The sequence below is a fragment of the Streptopelia decaocto genome (assembly GCF_964273445.1).
Source record: "Streptopelia decaocto genome assembly, chromosome: 25".
Lineage (NCBI taxonomy): Eukaryota > Metazoa > Chordata > Aves > Columbiformes > Columbidae > Streptopelia > Streptopelia decaocto.
Window position 1 is genome coordinate 639,554 of NC_138680.1, and position 17,569 is coordinate 657,122.

Below are 17,569 nucleotides of genomic sequence, written 5' to 3' on the forward strand. Positions count from 1 at the left end.
GGGTGCTGGGGTGACAGGGAGCCCTGTGTGACCCCCCGGCCATGACACGGCTGCCAGGCCCAAGTCCCCAGTGTCCCCACATCCCTCATGTCTCCAAGCCCCCGGTGTCCCCACACCCCAAGTTGTCCCTGCAGCCTCCATGTCCCCAGTGTCCCCCTAAAGCCCCTCGACACCCCCGGGGCCACCCAGACCCTGAGACCCCCCCGTCGCTGCCTCCAGCTGCTCTTCCCAACAACCCTCCCTCATTACACTCAAATAATTAACACGAGGGTTAATTACTTATCCAATTATCCCTCTCTGGAGCACAAGCCTGGTGACAATGACCCATTGCGGCAATTCCCATGGGTGGGGTCACCTCATTAAAAGATTCCTCGTTAGCGCTCCTGGCGTTAGTCACACATGAGCCCTGCACCAAAACCCCGACATTTCACCCCAAATCCTTCCCTGGGAGCGCGCGGCCCCATTCGTCACCAAAGAAAAGCCCTTTTATTGTCATCGGGGGGGGGGACGGGGCTCAGGGGACCCCAGGGAAGGGGCTCGGAGGAGCTGCCGCATCCCCCAGCGCCCACGGGAGGGGTGGGGCCCCCAAAACCCCCAAACCCCAACCCCTCCAGCTAATTCTACAGCAACACCAGGGGAAAAATCAACAGGGGGGACACAGGGGGGGCGGGTTGGGCTCTTCCTTGTTCACAGTGAATTTGGGGTGAGGGGCAGGGGGGGGCAGATCCCACACTCACAGGTTTTTGCTAAAAAAATAACCCCAAACCCCCCCGCTTTGGCCTGGATGGGGCTCCCCCGCCGGGGAGCTCGGTCGCATCATTTAAATCCCCCCAACAGGGGCTGGGGGGCGGGAAAGGCAGAAAAACCCCCTTGGAGGGGACACTGGTGGCAGCTCGGTGGTGACGAGCCACGGAGCCACGTTTGGGCTCTCCAGGTCCAGATTAACGGGGTGAGTGAACCAAAACGGGGGAAACCGCCCCAATTCTGAGGCCACAGGGTGGGAGGGTGTGGGGGGGGGGGAAGAGGCAACTTGTTCCCTGAAAATGTCCCCCCCGTAAGGGATTTGTCACCCCCTCCTTCAGCCCTGCGAGAGCATTGGAGGGAGGAGATGGAGCCTTCGTCCCCCCCAGGAGGGTGGGAGGGAGTTGGGGGGCAGCACCGGGGGGGGTGCTGGAGGGGGCAGGCAATGGCACTTCACTTGGAGAGAACACAAAAAAGATAAAGAAAAGCTAAAATCCAAGCCACAGATCGTTCGGAAGCATCAGGCTGGAGCCAAGTGCTACCCGGGGTGGGGACAGAGTGGCCCCGTGGCCCCCTAATTACTCAATCAGTTCCACATAATTAGCGGGGAACATGCCAAAGTGGCCGTCGGGCCCGTAGCCGCGCCACCAGCCCTCGTCGATCATCTCGATGTTGGTGATGATGTTCTCCGGGTCGAACGAGATCTCGGTGTCGTCGGCTGGAAGGAGATGGAGAGACAGGGAGGGGTTAAAACCAACCTGGAGCAAACCCCCCCAACAGCCACTTTTCACAGAAAAATGATGTGGTTTGAGGGCAGCTCAGCCCCAGAGGTGAGGGAAAAACAGATATTAGGGGAAAAAAGAGAATCACACAATATCACAGTATGTTTGGGATTGGAAGGGACCTGGAAAGCTCATCCAGGTCAATCCCCCCATGGAGCAGGAACACCCAGATGAGGTTACACAGGAAGGTGTCCAGGCGGGTTGGAATGTCTGCACAGAAGGAGACTCCACAACCCCCTGGGCAGCCTGGGCCAGGCTATGGCACCCTCACCCTGAACAAGTTTCTTCTCATATTTAAGTGGAACCTCCTGTGTTCCAGTTTGAACCCATTGCCCCTTGTCCTATCACTGGTTGTCACTAGAAGAGCCTGGCTCCATCCTCCTGACACTCCCCCTTTAGATATCTGTAAACATGAATGAGTCCCCCCTCAGTCTCCTCTTGTCCAGCTCCAGAGCCCCAGCTCCCTCAGCCTTTCCTCACACGGGAGATGCTCCACTCCCTCCAGCATCTTTGTTGCCCTGCGCTGGACTCTCTGCAGCAGTTCCCTGTCCTGCTGGAACTGAGGGGCCACAACTGGACACAAGATTCCAGGTGTGGTCTCCCCAGGGCAGAGCAGAGGGGCAGGAGAACCTCTCTGACCTACTGACCACCCCCTTCTAACCCACCCCAGGTCCCATTGGCTTCCTGGCCACAAGGGCCCAGTGCTGGCTCATGGTCACCCTGCTGTCCCCAGGACCCCCAGGTCCCTTTCCCCTACACTGCTCTCTAATATGTAATTTCCCAACCTATACTGGACCCTGGGGTTGTTCCTGCCCAGATGCAGGACTCTACACTTTCCCTTGTTAAATTTCATCAGGTTATTCCCCGCCCAACTCTCCAGCCTGTCCAGGTCTCTGATGGCAGCACAGCCTCCAGTGTCACCACTCCTCCAGCTTGGTGTCATCAGCAAACCTGCTGACAGTCACTCTGTTCCCTCATCCAAATCGTTAATGAATATATTGAATAATATTGGTCCCAGCACTGCCCCCTGAGGCACTGCACTAGATACTGGCCTCAACTGGACTCCGCACCATTGACACCACTCTCTGGCTTCTCTCCTTAAGCCAGTTTGCAACCCCCCTCACTGCTCTATTGTCCAGACCACCCCTCCTCAGTTTAGCTGTGAGGATGCTGTGGGAATCCACCCGCTTCCTTCCTTTTCCAGCCCAAATTTGGGTGGGAGATGCTGCTCGGGACCGCACTGCGATGGGTTCCAGCTCTCTGGGACTGGTCCCAGTTAAACCCGGTTCAGAGGGAGAATCTCACCAGCCTGGTAGTCGTAGAGCGCCCGGGCACACAGCCCCTTCCCCACCAGCTCCGCCTGGTACCCCCCTGAGTAGTCATACTTGGCATTGTCGACTTGTTCCTTTGGGGAGAAAAAAGGCAAAATAAGGAGTTACCACTGGGAAGGATGTGGCTCCACAGGTTATTAATCTGTGCTGTCGCCAAAATTATAAGGATTTGTGGAGCTTTGCCCACACATCTAAATTTGCTGGGGGTTTGGGGAAAACAACGCAGAGCATGATTATTTTATTCTTTTATAAGCTTTGGGGGGTTTCTACATTTTACTCTATAGACCTGGAGAAAGCTTGAAGTGGAATTAATGTAAAATATAAATAAGAGAAACTGAAAGGCGAGTTATCCTTCAAAAGTGTTGCGCATTAAAAATCTCGTGGGTTTGACAGGATGAGATTTTTGAGGTTGCTGTGTACAAATCTACAGTCATCGAGTTGAATTATCTGGGGTTTATAAAGGATCCTAAATCATAAAACTACCTTATTTAAAGCTTAATATTATGGATCCTTTTACAGAGACCGAAGATGCCAGATAAGATAAAGAATTTGGAGATCTGGAGTAGACAAAATGTGCACCAGCTGTGCGAACAGGACGGAGATGGCCATGGTTTGGTACTTCTAGATGAGAGGATTCCTAAAAAAGCATCATTTTAGCAACTCATAAGCAGATGAAGGAGAGGTCACCATGGGGAGACTCTTCTCAGAGTGATAATAACTGAAGCGGCCACTTTACTAATCATAAAATTGAATGGCTTAAAGGAAAAGTCCGGCCTGTTTGGTGCTGCCACGTGATTTCTCACCAGAGCTGAAATGGATCGGCCTATACATTACAATTCAGAAATGAGATCGGCGATGTTTCTGAGGTGAAGGAGATGCAGCGGGGCACCAAGATCACCCCAAAACACAAAACGTGGGCACCAGGATAACCTCAGGGCTCAAAATGGCGGCACCAGGAATGGCGGGATCACCTCAGCACACAAAATGGCGGCACCGAGATCACCTCAAGGCTCAAAATGGCGGCCAGAGGGGTGGCAGAATCACCTCAAAACACAACATGGCGGCCCCAGGGGTGGCAGGATCACCTCAAAACACAACATGGCGGCCCCAGGGGTGGCAGAATCACCTCATGAAAGCCCTTGAGGTGCTGGAGCGAGTTGAGAGAAGGGAACGGAGCTGGTGAGGGGCTGGAGCACAAGTGTGATGGAGCGGCTGAGGGACCTGGGGGTTCAGCTGGAGAACAGGAGCTGAGGGGAGACCTTCTGATCTCTGAACTGCCTGAAAGGAGCTTGGAGCCAGGGGGGTCGGGCTCTGCTCCCCAGGAACAAGCGCCAGGAGCAGAGGAAACAGCCTCAAGTTGCCCATCTCCTGCTCCTTTGGAACCGGCCGGACACATCCAGTTGACTTCAAGAACGAGAAAATTAAGTCTGTTTGAAATACTTCTGGTTTTGCGCGGGTGGGAGACACGAGACAGATGAATAGACGAGAGGAAACCGAGGGAAATCCTGCAGCATGACACAACCCCGCTATTAGACGCTGGAGAATCTGACGCCAAGAACAGCTGGGTTTTGTCGGCTCAGCCGCTTTTGGACGTGCAAAGCAGCATGAGAAGAGGAGAAGGCGCTTTGGCAAAGGGACTGAGAAGATCCTGTCCCCTTGTGTCCCCCCAGTCCCATGTACCAACCTGCGGTGGCTCTTCATAGATGGCCGAGGCGTCCGGCGGCTCCTCGTACAGATTCGCCTCCTCCGCGTGGGACGTGGGGACGCTGGAATTGTACCCAGAGTCTTGTCCTGCGAAAGAAACACATGTTATCCGAACACTATATCTCCCTGTCCCCTCGCCTTGTCCAGTACCACCAAACTTCGGGGACAAGCTGGATGTCCCCTGGGACAGCAACAGGGGCGAGCAGCGGTTTAGGGAACGGTGTAAAGGAGAAGGGAGAGATCCAGGATCTCCAGCGGGGAAAGGAAGAAGGTGCTGACGATCTTTCTGAGCAGCAAATGTGGCGGGGACGGCTCGGAGCAGGACCCGGCCGAGAGCAGCATCTAGTGGTGGCCGCAGCCCGGGGACACCGTCCCAGGCTCCCGGAATCAATTAGTTGGAAAAGAGCCTCATTGAGTCCAAGTGTCACCCCAACCCTGGCACTGACCCTGAGAACAAAAAGCCCCAAAGCACCTCCAGCGTTTTTGTTGCTGGTTTTAGGAGCTTTCAGCAAGAAACCACATTTTGCTCTTGTGTAAGGGCCACGAACAGTCAAACTGCCCAACGGGGGTGGAAGTTAATTATTTTAGTTCTCCTTTGCAAAATACAATATGAAAATTAATTTGTCTTAAACCCATCCGGCTCTGGTGTGCTTGTAAAGCGTTGGCTTAACGGTTGGACTCAATGACCTCAAAGGTCTTTTCTGACCTAAACGATTCTATTGAGAAACAGCAACTCGGGGCCCGGCCTCAACGCAACAAACTTTAAGGCTTTATTTGGAGAGGTGAGCCAAAAATAAGCTTTGGCGAGGAAGCAAAACCACCCACCTGCCGCGGGTGCCCCGGAGGGTGCGGGTGCCCCCCAGGCCGAGGACGGGGCGAAGGACGCGGGGGGGACGTCCCGGGCGGGAGAGACGGGGGCGGCAGGACCCGGCGCGGCGTTCGGCTCCTTCTGCAGGAAAGGGCTGCGGAGTTTGCCTAAAAAAAGGGTTAAATCCACTGGTGGGTGACGGTGACGGCGCCGCGGCTCCCGGTGTGTCACCGGATGGATTTTGGCCTCGGGAGCTCGGTTCTCCTCCTAAGCAGGATTTTCCAGCTCTAATCTTGGTTGTGGAAAACAAGTTTGGCAACTGGTTACAGCAGGAGCTGAAGACGAGGAAATTATTTAAAGAAATAGAGGTATTTTTGAGGAGGAAAAAAAGAAATGTATATATATATATATTTGGGGGGAGGAAGAGTAGCTGGAGGACACCAACACCCATGTTCTGCTTTTTCAGAGCACCCGGATTTCCCAGACAAGCCGGGGAGATGGTTCCACCGGGTGCAGCCGGTGACTATTGGCCCTTATCTCCCCATCGCGGGCTCCGAACGTGAACAAAAGCGAAGCCGGAGAGTTCTCAGGCGAGTTTACCCCTGAATAAACACCCTCACTTGCCTTGCTGTGGGTTTTACTGGTGCCAGAGCGTTTGTTGTCCTTTCCTCCAATAAAACCTATACTGACCCAACCAAGGAAAATCCCACTGACGGCTTTGCCCACCCGAGAAAGCGTATGTTGCGCTCCTATTGCAAAATAAAAGTGATTATTTCGCTTAATTCAAGTGACTTTGAAGGAGGTTTCGCTGGCTGAGGAGCAGATATTCACCCAGCGATACCACATGTTGGCAGCGACTTCCTTGGGTGGTTTCAGCTTCTGGTTTTCGCAGCTTCCTGGTTTCTATTGAACCCACCAGCTCAGTCCCTGCTAAAGGGACGCGCTTCTGCTCGGAATTCAGGGCAATCACAGATCTCAGAGTGTCAGGGGTTGAAGGGACCTGGAAAGCTCATCCAGTGCAATCCCCCCATGGAGCAGGAACACCCAGATGAGGTTACACAGGAAGGTGTCCAGGCGGGTTGGAATGTCTGCACAGAAGGAGACTCCACAACCCCCTGGGCAGCCTGGGCCAGGCTCTGCCACCCTCACCAGGAACAAGTTTCTTCTCAAATTTAAGTGGAACCTCCTGTGTTCCAGTTTGCACCCATTGCCCCTTGTCCTGTCACTGGTTGTCACCCAGAAGAGCCTGGCTCCATCCTCCTGACACTCCCCTTTAGATATCTGTAAACATGAATGAGTCCCCCCTCAGTCTCCTCTTGTCCAGCTCCAGAGCCCCAGCTCCCTCAGCCTTTCCTCACCCGGGAGATGCTCCACTCCCTCCAGCATCTTTGTTGCCCTGCGCTGGACTCTCTCCAGCAGTTCCCTGTCCTGCTGGAACTGAGGGGCCACAACTGGACACAAGATTCCAGGTGTGGTCTCCCCAGGGCAGAGCAGAGGGGCAGGAGAACCTCTCTGACCTACTGACCACCCCCTTCTAACCCACCCCAGGTACCATTGGCTTCCTGGCCACAAGGGCCCAGTGCTGGCTCATGGTCACCCTGCTGTCCCCAGGACCCCCAGGTCCCTTTCCCCTACACTGCTCTCTAATAGGTCATTCCCCAACTTACACTGGACCCTGGGGTTGTTCCTGCCCAGATTCAAGACTCTACACTTGCCCTTGTTCTATTTCATTACATTTTTCCTGCCCAACTCTCCAGCCTGTCCAGGTCTCTGATGGCAGCACAGCCTCCAGTGTCACCACTCCTCCCAGCTTGGTGGGAGGCAGATTACGACCGTTGTCCCTTTCTGCTGTTAATATATTGAATTTTGCTTTTATAAATGAAATTTAAGTTTCACACGTGGAGTGGAAGAGTGGGAAATGTCACCCTCGGCTGTTAAAAGCTGGTGCAGCGAGAGCTTTAGCATCAGAACCCCCACAGAGCAGAGAGTGTGACGAGACCCCCCGCCCATGCTCAGCGTGGCCGATGTCCCCGGTGTCACCCCGGTGCCGTACCTGGCTGCGAAGGTGCCACCGCGTCCGCCGGCGCCGACTTCTCCCTCTGCTTGAAGATGTCGCGGGGGTTCACGGGCCTCTGGGCAACGAGCGAGGCGGCCTCCTGCGCACAGAGCCCCGGTCACGCACCGCGGCGGCGGCTGAGCCGGCGCGGCCCCCCCGGTGCCGCCGTACCTGGGCTTTCTCCACCGACTCGCTGCGCTTGAAGCCTTTGGGCTGCCGGGGCTCCACCTGCTCCTTCTGCGGCACAGGGGGGGCGGCTGCGGCTCCGGGGGGCTGAGAGAGCCCCCCACTTCTTCAGCCAGCCCTCTTCTTCCTCCTCCAGCCCCTCTTGCCTTATCCAGCCCTCTCCTTCTTCATCCACCCTCCTCCTTACTCCTCAAGCCATCTTCTTCCCCATCCACCACCTTACCCAGCCCCCACCTTCCTTATCCAGCCCCCTCCTTCCTCCTCCAGCATCTTCTTCCTCATCCACCCCCTCTTCTTCATCCACCTCTTTTCTTCCTCGCTCAGCCCCCGCTTCTTCACCCACTCCCCTCTTTCCTCCTCCAGCCCCTTCCTTCCTCCTCCAGCCTTCTTCTTGCTCTTCCTCCCCCCTTCTTCTTCATCAGGACCCCTCCTTCCTCATCCAACCCCCTTCTTCCTCATCCAACCCCCTTCTTCCTCATCCAACCCCCTTCTTCCTCATCCACCCTCCCCAGGACAGAAGGGACGGGAACAAGGAGCAGCCACGGCAAACGGGGAGGAAAACCCACAGATCTGCGAGATTTGCCGGGCAGAGGACAAGGACTCTGTGTCCCCCAGTGTCCCCAGGCTGCTCCCCAGGAAGGGTTTTAAACTCAGCTTTCCCCAGGAAGTGTTTTAAACTCGGCTTTCCCTGAGGCCGGAGTGGCCATTGGGAACGCGCAGCCGGCGTGAGCAGAGATATGAGATCCAAGGAAATCAAAGCCCATCCAAGGAAATGGAGAATAGAGCAAGAGACTCAGGAGCCCGGGGGTGCTGTCACATCCCCCCAGCTGCTGTGACAGTGCTTGGGGTGCTCCCCTGTCACCCCCTGCCCTGCACCCCCACACCCTGTCCTCTCTGTCACTGGGGGACGGTGGTGACACCGGGACATGGGGACAACACTCACCCATTGCTGCTGCTCCTTGTCCCTGTTCTCAGCCTCTTGCTGCTGCTGGAGTCTCCTGCGGTGACAAATGACAAACCGGGGTTAACAAACGACAAATTGGGGTTAACGAAGAGGCAGGAAGAGCTGTTTGCTACACAAAGGACCTTTCCTCAGCCACTGGGGACAGATCAGGACCCACAGGCCTCCCAGGAGCCACGTGGGGCTCAGTGCCCCCCAGCAGCACCCCAGACCTCTGGGTCCCCACAAACAGTGGCCACAGGTGTCAGCGACATGTTCCAAAGTGCCTGGCAAGGGGACAACGTGATCCTGGGGACAGGAAACCCGTGGGTGACACTGGACCAGCAGCCAAACTGGTTGGTGGTTCTGCCGGGGAGAAGGTGCCTCAAGTTGCGCCAGGGGAGGTTGAGGTTGGATTTAGGAACAATTTCTTCCCCAAAGGGCTGTGGGGCATTGGAACAGGCTGCCCAGGGCAGTGCTGGAGTCACCATCCCTGGAGGGTTGGACAGACGGACATGAGGTTCTCAGCACATGGGGCAGTGCCGGGGGTGGGTTATGGGTGAACTCAATCTCAAGGGGCTTTTCCAACCAACAGAGGTGGTGACAGGGGCCACAACACCCCCGAGAGCAAAGCCAAGCGGGCTGGACTCTGGGCGCCATCACAAACACTGGCGGGCGGGCAGGACTCACTTCTGCGCTTCGATCTCGTTGGATCTCGCTTTGTAGCGCTGCTCTCGCCCCGCCGCCTCCTGCAGCTCCCGCTCCCGCCGCTCCCGCTCCAGCCGCTGCCGCTCCTCCTCCGCCCGCCTCTTCTCCTCCAGCCGCCGGTTTTCTTCATCTTTCTGATGGGAGACGTGCAAAAAGTCGTGGGGTTTAATCCCGGAGCTCTGAGAAACCCCCTCCCAGGTCTCTGCGGTGCCGTCAGCCGGCACGGCGCATCTTCCGGTGTGCGGTACCCCTGATGCTGAAGGTTCACAAGTTATTGCTAAACCGCGGTAAAACAACCTGAATAGGAAGCAAATCCAGAGCAGCCTTGCCCTGATGTTCATTCTTGCAGAGCTGCCTTCAAAAGGGCCAAAAAGCAGCCCCGCCACCCAAAACTGAGCCCACCCAGCAGCCCCGGAGCCACATTCAGACGAGATCAAAACGCATCTTGCTCTTCCAGACTCATTTTCTCTTCCCCTTGTGGGGCACCGGGAGCTCTGCAAACAGCCCCGGGTTAGAGAGGGGAGGTGCGGACGGAAAATAATCCGCAGCTGCATCCAAACGCCGCGTCCTCCTGAAAAGCAGCGGCAGGACCCACCTCAGCTTTGGCCCAGAAATTATCTTTGTTGACCCTCTTGATTTCCGACATCGCGTTTGTCTTCTGGTAGACAGAGCCCTGTGGGGAGGCAGAAAGCGGCACAGTGGTCACAAATGTGTCCCCGGGTACGTTCTGATGGCTTTTTCCTGCCGCTACAGGACCCACCGGCCCCGCTTTGTCTTCCCCCGGCCCCCAAGGGTCCACAGGTTGGGTGGAAAGGCTCAACAGATGATATTTAGCACCAGGAATTTAAAGAAAGAGACGCTTTGTAGTAGAATATAACCACAAAACCCACGTCATGGGGAGCCCCTTGAATCGTGGGGTGATGGTGGCACCGGGGACCAGAAAATCCCTCCGGAGCCAACTCACCACGGGGGCTTGAGGCCCCGAGTCCTGGAACTTGCTGCTCTCCTTGTGGAAGTTGTAGTTGGCCCCGGAGGCTTTGGCCACCTTCTCCATGATGAGTTCTGGCTCCACGTCCTCCTCGGCGCGAGCGTTGATGGTGACGTGGGCGCCCTGAGCGGGGACAGGGACACAGGTGAATCCAGGGGACACGGAACCCTCCGTGAGGCTTCGCACGTCCCAGCGCCGCCACGGGAAGGAAAAGGGCTGGGGTGACAACGGGAGGATCGTCAGAAAGGTGGGGACAGACCTCCCAGCAAGGCCTGTTGCAATAGGACAAGGGGTGGTGGTTTTAAATTGAAGGAGGGAGGTTTAGGTTGAAGACAATAAATTGTTGGCCCTGAGGGTGGTGAGAGCCTGGCCCAGGTTCCCAGAGAGGTGGTGGCTGAACCATCCCTGGAGACATCCCAGGCCAGGCTGGACGGGGCTCTGAGCACCCTGAGCTGGTGAAGATGTCCCTGCTCACGGCAGGGGGGGCTTTGAAGGTCCCTTCAACCCAAACTATTCCATGACAAACAGAAGAACAGACCTTGAGGAAGTTTGCTACGGTGCTGACGTGGTTCGCACAGGCCCCTTTCCTCACGTCGTTCACACCTTCGCCCGTCTGCAAAGAGAAAACGTCAGCACCCGCTCACCCCAGAGCCCCACCAAGGTTGGGTCTACACCTGCAAAGTGCCCCACGGGGCCTTGGTGTGGAAAAACACTCCCGTGGGGACAACAGCTGCACCGCGAGGGCTCCAGGCTCCTGCTGACCCCAATTCAACCCATCCCAGGTGGGTTCGGAGCCATTTCCCGGCAGCACCGAGACACGCAGCCAAAGAGCCGCGGCGGGGAAGCGAACCCTCCGCTCGCCGCTGCCTGGCGGGTCCGGCAACGCCGATTCCAGAGAGAATCAAAGGCGCTGGTTCATTCCCCACTCACCCAGTTGACGAGGACGTATTTGGGGAGGCCGGAGTTGGGGTCCTTCACGCGGCAGAAGGCGTACATCACCTTCCCGCTGTTGAGCTCCTCCACCATCTCCTCCAGGCCGCCATCTGCCCCGGGAGAGAGCGGAGAGGCCGTGAGCAGATCCCGGCCACGCGGTGGGAACGGCCAAACCTGCGTCCTCCCGGCTCTTTATTTCTTAAATAAGTTGGCTGGAGTGGTGGCGGACGCCCCATCCATGAGGACACCCCGAGCAACCTGAGCTGGTGAAGATGTCCCTGCTCGTGGCAGGACTCGATGACCTTTAAAGGTCCCTTTAACCCCAATTATTCTATAATTCCACCATTTCCAAGAGATGATTCTGTTAGATTTGGAGTCGTCCAACACCGAGAGTATCTTGTGTTCACCCTGGACCTTCGCTGCGAAAGATCTCGGAAAGATCGGGGTCTTCGCTCGGAAAGATCTTGGTCTGTAACACCAATCAAGTGACACCAGAGAAGTGAAAGGGCATGCTCAAGCTTAATTAGATTTAAATTAAGAGCAGCCAGTTGCAAACTCTGCCCACGGGTTCCCACAAGAAACAGCGCATTGGGAACCTCCGTGGATGGAAAACGTCTCGACGGGAGGCGGGAAAGGTGCCGAGAAGCGGCGGCAGAACCGGCTGCGCCTCGTTCCGCCCCGGCCGCAACCAGCGCCATGAAACGGGAAGTCGTGAAGACACCGAGAAGCTGACGCCGGGGAAGGTCCCGCTCGGCAAATGTCACAGGAAACTCCTGACGCTGGTGTGAAACCCCCGGGGCCGCAATCAGGTAGATGCTCATAGGAGGGGAAAACTGACCAGAGAAGGAGGAAAAAACCCACAAAAAAAACACATTCTATTTCAAAAACCTTCCCACAAACCACGGTTCCTCCTCCTCGGGTCTGGCCGAGCCCTGAAAAGCGGAAACTGAGGCGCTGCTCAGCATCGAACCCCGAGAGCGGCGGCGCGGCCGCGTCTGCTCCGCGCTGCGGCGGCGCCCGAGGGGATCGTTTGCTTCTCCGCTATTAAATATTTACACTCGGGCTCTAAATTTGGCACGGTGGTTTCCAAGCCTGGCAGAAAAGCCGAAAGCTGGGATGAGCCTTGGTGCTGCGTGTTTGCCGGGTCAATATTTAACAATATTTAACACGGCGGTGAGTAGGGAAGGGCAGAAAGGGAAGTGCTGGGGGGAGCGGAGCTCTGCGGAGAGCCCGGGGTTAAAACTGCGCCTAACTAAGCGCGGTCCAGCGTAAAAACCACGCGGGACTTCAAATTGACACTGATTTCCACCCAAAACTCAAAGAGCGGCTCGCATCGCAGTTCAGATTTGCAAATGAGCGAGGGGAGGGGATCCAGGGGATGTAAATCTGGAGAGCGGAGAAACCTGCCCCTGTGTTGGGTGTTCAGCAGCTTTAGAAGCGAGAGCGGGGCCCGGGGGGGCGTCCCCCCACACTCACCTCCAGAACCGGCCACGCGCAGGTCGTTGCTGTTGCCTTCGTAGGTGAACAGGGCCCTAAAATAAAGGTGGAATTAGGGGGTTGATCCGGCCACCCCCAAAACTCACCTGGACACCCCCGCCCCCCTGCAGTGCCCCCCAAAAACTGTCCCCTGCTCCTGGTACCCACCGGGGTGTGCACACACCCCAATACCCTGATATCCCCACACAACTCCAGCCCCATGGCCCAGACATCCCCTGAGTCCCCCTGGTACCCCATATACACCCCACATCCCCCCCGGTCCCCCCTATACACCCCACATCCCCCCAGACACCCCACCCCCCTGGTCTCTATAAATCCCCCCCCTCACTTCCTCTAAACACCCCCCACCTTGACCCCCCCCCGACACCCACAAACCCTCTAATGGCCCCATTGCACCCCCCAGCCCCACATCTTCCCCTGCACCCCCCAGATCCCCCCCAAGCCCTGACCCCCCAAACAACCCCCACCCCAGATCCCCCCACATCCCTGCTCCACTTCTACCCCCATCCCCACCCCACACCCCCAGATTCCCCCAGACGTCCTGATCCCCCCAAACCCCACACAGCCCCCCAGACACCCCACAGCCCCCCAGACACCCCACAGCCTCACCAGACATCCTGATGTCCCCAAACCCCCGCACAGCCCCACACCCCCTAGACACCCCCCAGACACCCCGACGCCCTCAAGCCCCGCACAGCCCCCCCAGACACCCCATAACCCCCCTCCCCAGCACCCCCATCCCCAGCCCCACCCCACCCCCCTCCCCTCAGCCATCCTGACCCCACCCCCATCCCCCCATCTTCCCTCGCAGAATCCCCCCCGCCCCCCGGCCGGTCCCCCCGCCCCTCACCAGTCGGTGGGGCTCCCCGCCGCCACCACCCGCCCGTAGGCCTCCTGCAGCGCCCGCCCGTTCTTGCTGAGGTTCAGCGCCATGGCAGCGCGATCCCGGCCCGCCCCGCGCCGGGCCCGCCCCGCCACACCCAGCCCCGCCCCCGCCGGTACTTCCGCCACCGCCCCGCCACCGGCCCGGCCCGCCGCACCGGCAGCCCCGCCCCGGAAATGCCCCCGAGCGGCCGCAACACGCCCCCTTCTGCCCACGCCACGCCCCCTTCTCCCCAAACCACGCCCCTGGACTACCAGACCACGCCCCTGGACTACCAGGCCACGGCCCTGAACAGGTATCTCCGCCCCCGAGTTGCTACGCCACGCCCCCGGGATGCCGCGCCACGCCCCGGAGCTTCAACGCCCCGCCCCCGGGCCGCCACGCCCCGCCCCCTCGGGAGCGGCCGCGCCCCCGCACCGCAAGGCCACACCTCCTTATGATCACGCCACGCCCCCGTCCCAGCCCCCGGCTTGGATTGCGGCGTCCCGCCCACATCCAAGACCACGCCCCCAAACCCCGACCACGCCTCCGACCACGCCCCCGCTCACCGACCACGCCCCTAAGCCTCAGACACGCCCCCCGGGCGGTGCAGCACCGCCCCCCGCGCTCCTGGCTCCAAAACGTGGATTTCCGCGGATCTGCCCCATTTCTCAGCCCGGGGGGGGACAGGAGCTGGGGGGTGGCAGCAGCTTCGAGTCCGGACCGTTTAGGGGCGCAATTTTACCCCAAATCATCAAAATTCTGTTTTTTGGGGGGGGAACGCAGGAGTGTGGCGCTCAGAAATGGAGGGGTTCGCAGGACACAGATTTTTCCCACGGAGGGGGGGTCCGTATCCCCTGCCCCCCCAAGATTCACCCCAAAACTGAGTGAATAGGGGGGGTGAGACAGGATTGCAAGCACTGAACCAAAATTGCCTTTTTTTCTGCTAAACCCGCCCCCCCCACCCCGCGTGGAGATGACCCCTCCCCCGTGGGGGGGACAGGAGGTGGCCTCATCCCGCCCCGTGGGGGGTGCAGATGTCCCCTCCCCCGCCCAGCTCGCTGTCCCCCGTGCTAATGGGCCATTCGCAGCTCGTGTGTCCCCAGCCCTGTCCCCGGGACAAACCCCCACTCAGCCGGACTCGGGGGACAATGAGAGGGGGACAGAAACCACCCGTGTGTCACCACCAAGGGGGGCGAGGTTGGTTTAATAACGCCCCCCCCGGGACCCCTCATTTGTCCCCAATGCTGCTGACAGTGACGGTTGTGCTGGGATTTGTCCCCTGGAGGGTTCAGGCTTTGGTTGGGGAGGTGGTGGAGGGGTGGGGGTGTCACCCTCTGCGTCCCCAGCCACTGGGGGACAAAGGAGTCTGGAGGGAACACGGGGGTGGGAGATGGGGAGTGGGGTGGTCGGGGGTGGCTGAGGGTCCTGGGGACATCAAGAGTTCTGGGGTACCTGAGGGTCCCATGGTGGCCAGGGATGCCAGGATGGCTGAAGGTCCTGGGGACACCAGCAAAGGTCCTGGGGTACCTGAGTGTCCTGGGGTGTTGAGAGACAACTGATGGTCCCAGGGTGACCAGGGGTCTCATGGTGCCTGAGTGTCCCACGATGGCCAAGAGTCCTGGAGTGACCAAAGGTCCTGGGGACACCAAGAGTCCTGGGGTGACCAAAGGTCCTGGGCGGCTGAGGGTCCAAGGATCCCATGGTGGCTGAAGGTCCTGAGGCGGCCAAGGGTCTTGGGGTACCTGAGAGTCCCGTGGTGGCTGAGCATCCTATGGTGGTCTCATCTCATGGACCTTCCATCCCACCATCACCTCCTCCATCTCATGGACCTCCCATCCCTCCATCATCTCATGGACCTCACATCCTCCATCATCTCATGGACTTTCCGTCCTGTAATCACCTTCTCCATCTCATGCACCACCCATCCCTCTATCATCTCATGGACCTTCCATCCCACTGTCACATCTTCTACCTCGTGGGCCTTCCATCCCTCTATCATCTCATGGGCCTTCCATCCCACCATCACCTCCACCATCTCATGGACCTCCCATCCCTCCATCATCTCATGGACCTCACATCCTCCATCATCTCATGGACCTTCCATCCTATCATCACCTTCTCCATCTCATGCACCTCCCACCCCTCTATCATCTCATGGACCTTCCATCCCACTGTCACATCTTCCACCCCGTGGGCCTTCCATCCCTCTATCATCTCATGGGCCTTCCATCCCACCATCACCTCCTCCATCTCATGGACCTTCCATCCCACCATCATCCCACGGACCTCCCATCCTGCTGTCACGTCCATCTCATGGACCTCTCATCCCTCCGTTGTCTCACAGACCTCCCATCCCACCTACCCAGCCAGGATGCTCTTAATTACCTAACAGGGAATTACTTAATCACTTAACGGGGCAGGAGGTTCTTGGGAACATCTTGAGGAATTCATTGCAATGAGATTTTGCACCAGTTGCCTTCTGCTGGTACCTTCAAGCCCCCCTGGGTGGTGTGGGACAGTCACCATCCACATGTCCCATGCCACCCTCACGGATTGGTGCCACAAGTCATTTACCTCCCGAGAAAACGTCAGGAAAAAGAACGTTTGAAGCAATTATTTATACTTTTTAGCAGCCCCCCCGGCCACGTCCGGACCCCAAACCCCAAAGCCACCGGGGCAGGGGCAGATGTGACCTCCCCATTCAGCCCGGGGCTGGAAATGTTAATTAAAATCAGGGTAATAAAACATCTGGAGGGGGGGCCGGGCAGGGGGGGCAGCGGCGTCCCCTGCAGCTGCTTCTGGCTGTTCCTTGAGAACCCCGGGCAGGGGGGACGGGGTCACCAGTGATTTCAATGTGACAAAAGCCTTTTCATGAAGTTTTTCAGGCAAAGCAACTGAAGGAGCTTTGTGGAGCGGAGTGAGGGGCTGGCGGGGAGGGGGGGCGGGGGTTTGGGACCGTCCCTTGAAACGGGGAGGTGACAAGTCCGGGTGGAGGTTGGGGGTCACGGTGAGGGTGGTGGGATGGGTTGGAGGTGCTGGATGAAGCCCAGTTTGGTGCTGTCACCTCCTGGGTGACGGGCAGCAGGGTGAGCGCTCGTCCCACCCGTGTGTCCTTGTCACCGGGGAATGAGCCCACCCTGCAAAAATAGGGAGGAAAAGGGTTTTCCAAGGGGCTCAGAGCCACCATGGTGGGGACACTGGCACCCGGCTCCGGGTGTGGGACGGGGTGGGGACCCTTCTCCGAGGGCTGATGTGGGTGACAGGGACAGCCTGGTAGGATGGGGACACCTGGGACACATGGGGCCACCTCAGTGGGATGGGGAGGGACAGAGTCACCTGGGTGCGATGGGGATTCTCCTGTGCCATGGGGACACCCAAAGGGGACAGGGACACCCTGGTGGGATGGGGACACCTGAAGAGTATGGGGCAGGGTGGGGACAACTCCAGGAGGATGGGGGGACCCAGATGGGACGGGGTGTCCTGTGGGGGATGGAGACACCCAGATGGGAGAGAAGATGGGGGAACCTCAGCTGCGGCACCCTGGGGGAAGTAGAGGAAACCTGGGTGACATGGGGGGACTCGGGACAGGATGAGGGAGTGCATGGCATGGGGGGACCTGGATGGGATGGGGGGACTGTGGGTGGGATGTGTAGTCCGTGGACAGGATGGAGGGACCCTGGATGGGATGGGGAGACCCTCAATGGGATGTGGGGACCGTGAGTGGAAGGGAGAGAACCTGGGTGGGATGAGAGGACTGTGGGTGGGATGTGGGGACCCAGGCGGGATGGAGGGACCATGGGTAGGATGATGGGGACCATGGATGGGATGTGGGGACCCAGATGGGATGTGGGGACTGTGGGTTGGATGGGGGGACTGTGGGTGGGACGGGGAGACCATGGATGGAATGGGGAGACCGTGGGTGGGATGGAGGGACCCAGACGGGATGGAGGGACCCAGAAGGGGTGTGGGAATAGTGGGTAGGAATGGAGGGACCCTGCATGTCGTGAGGGGACCCTGGATGGGATGTGGG

General features: G+C 58.4%; 1 protein-coding gene across 6 annotated transcripts; it reads right to left on the bottom strand.

The window, feature by feature from the left end:
- Window positions 1–425: 425 nt before the first annotated feature.
- Window positions 426–13,650, bottom strand: DBNL (drebrin like). Of its 6 annotated transcripts, none has more exons than XM_082072619.1 (14): window positions 13,525–13,650; window positions 12,654–12,709; window positions 11,175–11,287; window positions 10,783–10,857; window positions 10,221–10,367; window positions 9,852–9,929; window positions 9,239–9,390; window positions 8,552–8,606; window positions 7,594–7,659; window positions 7,420–7,522; window positions 5,390–5,533; window positions 4,539–4,645; window positions 2,829–2,928; window positions 426–1,459 (listed from the first exon to the last, which is right to left on the bottom strand). In XM_082072619.1, the coding sequence occupies exons 1-14, from the start codon at window positions 13,605–13,607 to the stop codon at window positions 1,320–1,322; spliced, it is 1,419 nt and encodes a 472-aa protein (XP_081928745.1). In that variant the 5' UTR covers window positions 13,608–13,650; the 3' UTR covers window positions 426–1,319. The 6 variants fall into 6 exon arrangements, with proteins under 6 accessions (XP_081928745.1, XP_081928746.1, XP_081928744.1 ...); XM_082072620.1 differs by having other exon boundaries at window positions 4,539–4,639; window positions 5,384–5,533; XM_082072618.1 differs by having other exon boundaries at window positions 5,384–5,533.
- Window positions 13,651–17,569: the final 3,919 nt, after the last annotated feature.